The 1,494-nt window shown below is 47.6% G+C and overlaps 1 protein-coding gene across 1 annotated transcript; it reads right to left on the bottom strand.

Moving 5' to 3' along the window:
- Nucleotides 1-134: 134 nt before the first annotated feature.
- Nucleotides 135-1,444, bottom strand: Pmar_PMAR012307 (axonemal dynein beta heavy chain 9, putative; the record flags this gene model as incomplete). Its single annotated transcript, XM_002783864.1, has 4 exons — nt 135-512; nt 574-803; nt 857-1,112; nt 1,348-1,444. Coding segments are annotated over 4 exons (961 nt in total), but the record flags the coding sequence as incomplete, so codon positions are not given.
- Nucleotides 1,445-1,494: the final 50 nt, after the last annotated feature.

The raw sequence follows: 1,494 nt of genomic DNA, 5'->3' as shown, positions 1-1,494 counted from the left end.
CACTGTTATTACCACATCATAGTACCTGCACAGAACAGTCCTCTCATAAAATCAACTCTTGCAACATTTTACGGGAAAAATTTCCCGCTAAACTCGAAATTTTCCATCACGAAAACAAACCCCCCTGTCGCTACTTACATGATGATATTGAGAACCCATTCGCACAAGCCAGCAGCTGCCGCAGATTTTTTCTTCATGCTCTCCACCGTGAAATCCTCAGCCTGTGTGAGCGGCCTGGCGTACTCAATATTCTGCTTCGGCACGTTGCTATCATCAATTTCGCCCTTGAACGCTTTCAAACTTTCCAAAAACTTTTCCGGATTTCCCATCATTTTGGTCGCGCCCTTCCAAGAAGGATCCTTAACCTTCCCCTTCTTGTCCACATCAATGCTAGGGTCTATGCCGGCCATAAGATGCATGCAAGCTTCACAAACTTTGTCCACGCCTGCTGGTGGCTTAGCAAACGACTTGAGCTCTTGGAAATCCTTCTTATTCAACACGTCAAGAGCCGCCTAAAACCAGTACTCATTGAAATCTTGAATTCTTACGCGTTATTGCATTTTCCTAAATTACCTCTGCCTTTTCCACCAAAGGGATAGCTTTGGCCAAATCCTCCTCGCAACTTTTCTGCTGAATCTTCACATTTTTCGCGATCTCTTCGCACGCGATAGATTCCGTATTGGCCTTTTCTGCCTCGGCATTGACTTTAGTTTTCTCACGGCCAACCTCTTCTGCAAAGGCGTCGGCTTCCTTGGCCTTCTGTTCAACCACCACAGCCTTCTCCTTCAGTACTTCTTCCAAACCTATCCAAGAACCCCGGTTCAATTCCCGGTCCCGCCATTTTTCCCGCACTTACCTGCAACTTGCTCCGCTGTCTCCTTGAGCTTATCAAGCCCATTAGAAAGTCTGTACTGCTTATCCTCCAATGCTTGCAGCTTCTTGCCAAGCATAGACGTATATAGTTTGATCAATTCCAAGAACGACTTAGGGGTGGTGTATGCAAACCGTCGCTCCACTTCTATGAACTTCTCACTCTGATGACCAACGGCTTCGAAGGAGAATGGTAGGAACTCGACAACGCCGGCACGTAGTTCGCCATCAGCCGGGCCAAGCTGCTCTACCTGAGCAGAGTCGGCGTGAAAATACAGTAGCCTATCTTCCCGGGATAAGAACAGGCGAATGTCAGAATTCACGCTGCAAATCCGTGGATTCATTTTCTCCTCATACATTTTGATAAGATAATCTAAATTTTCTACTCGTAATTCTGACGTGCAATTTTGTGATTATTTCTCAGGAGTTCTACGCGCTTTCCTCTGCATTTCGTGGCGGGCGACAAACTCTGCTTACCTCTGCGAGGAATTTCTCTCCGACGGAGCGAAGCGCGTCCTTAGGCCAGGGTTGGAACCAGTCAATGACCGTACAGTTGACCAAGGCAGGGAATTTCCTGGCGCGCGACCTCATCGCATCTCCAACCGGCGAGAAGCAAATGCTCAT

The sequence above is a fragment of the Perkinsus marinus genome (genome assembly GCF_000006405.1).
Source record: "Perkinsus marinus ATCC 50983 genomic scaffold scf_1104296935766, whole genome shotgun sequence".
Lineage (NCBI taxonomy): Eukaryota > Perkinsozoa > Perkinsida > Perkinsidae > Perkinsus > Perkinsus marinus.
This window is presented reverse-complemented; position numbering and strand designations above follow the sequence as displayed.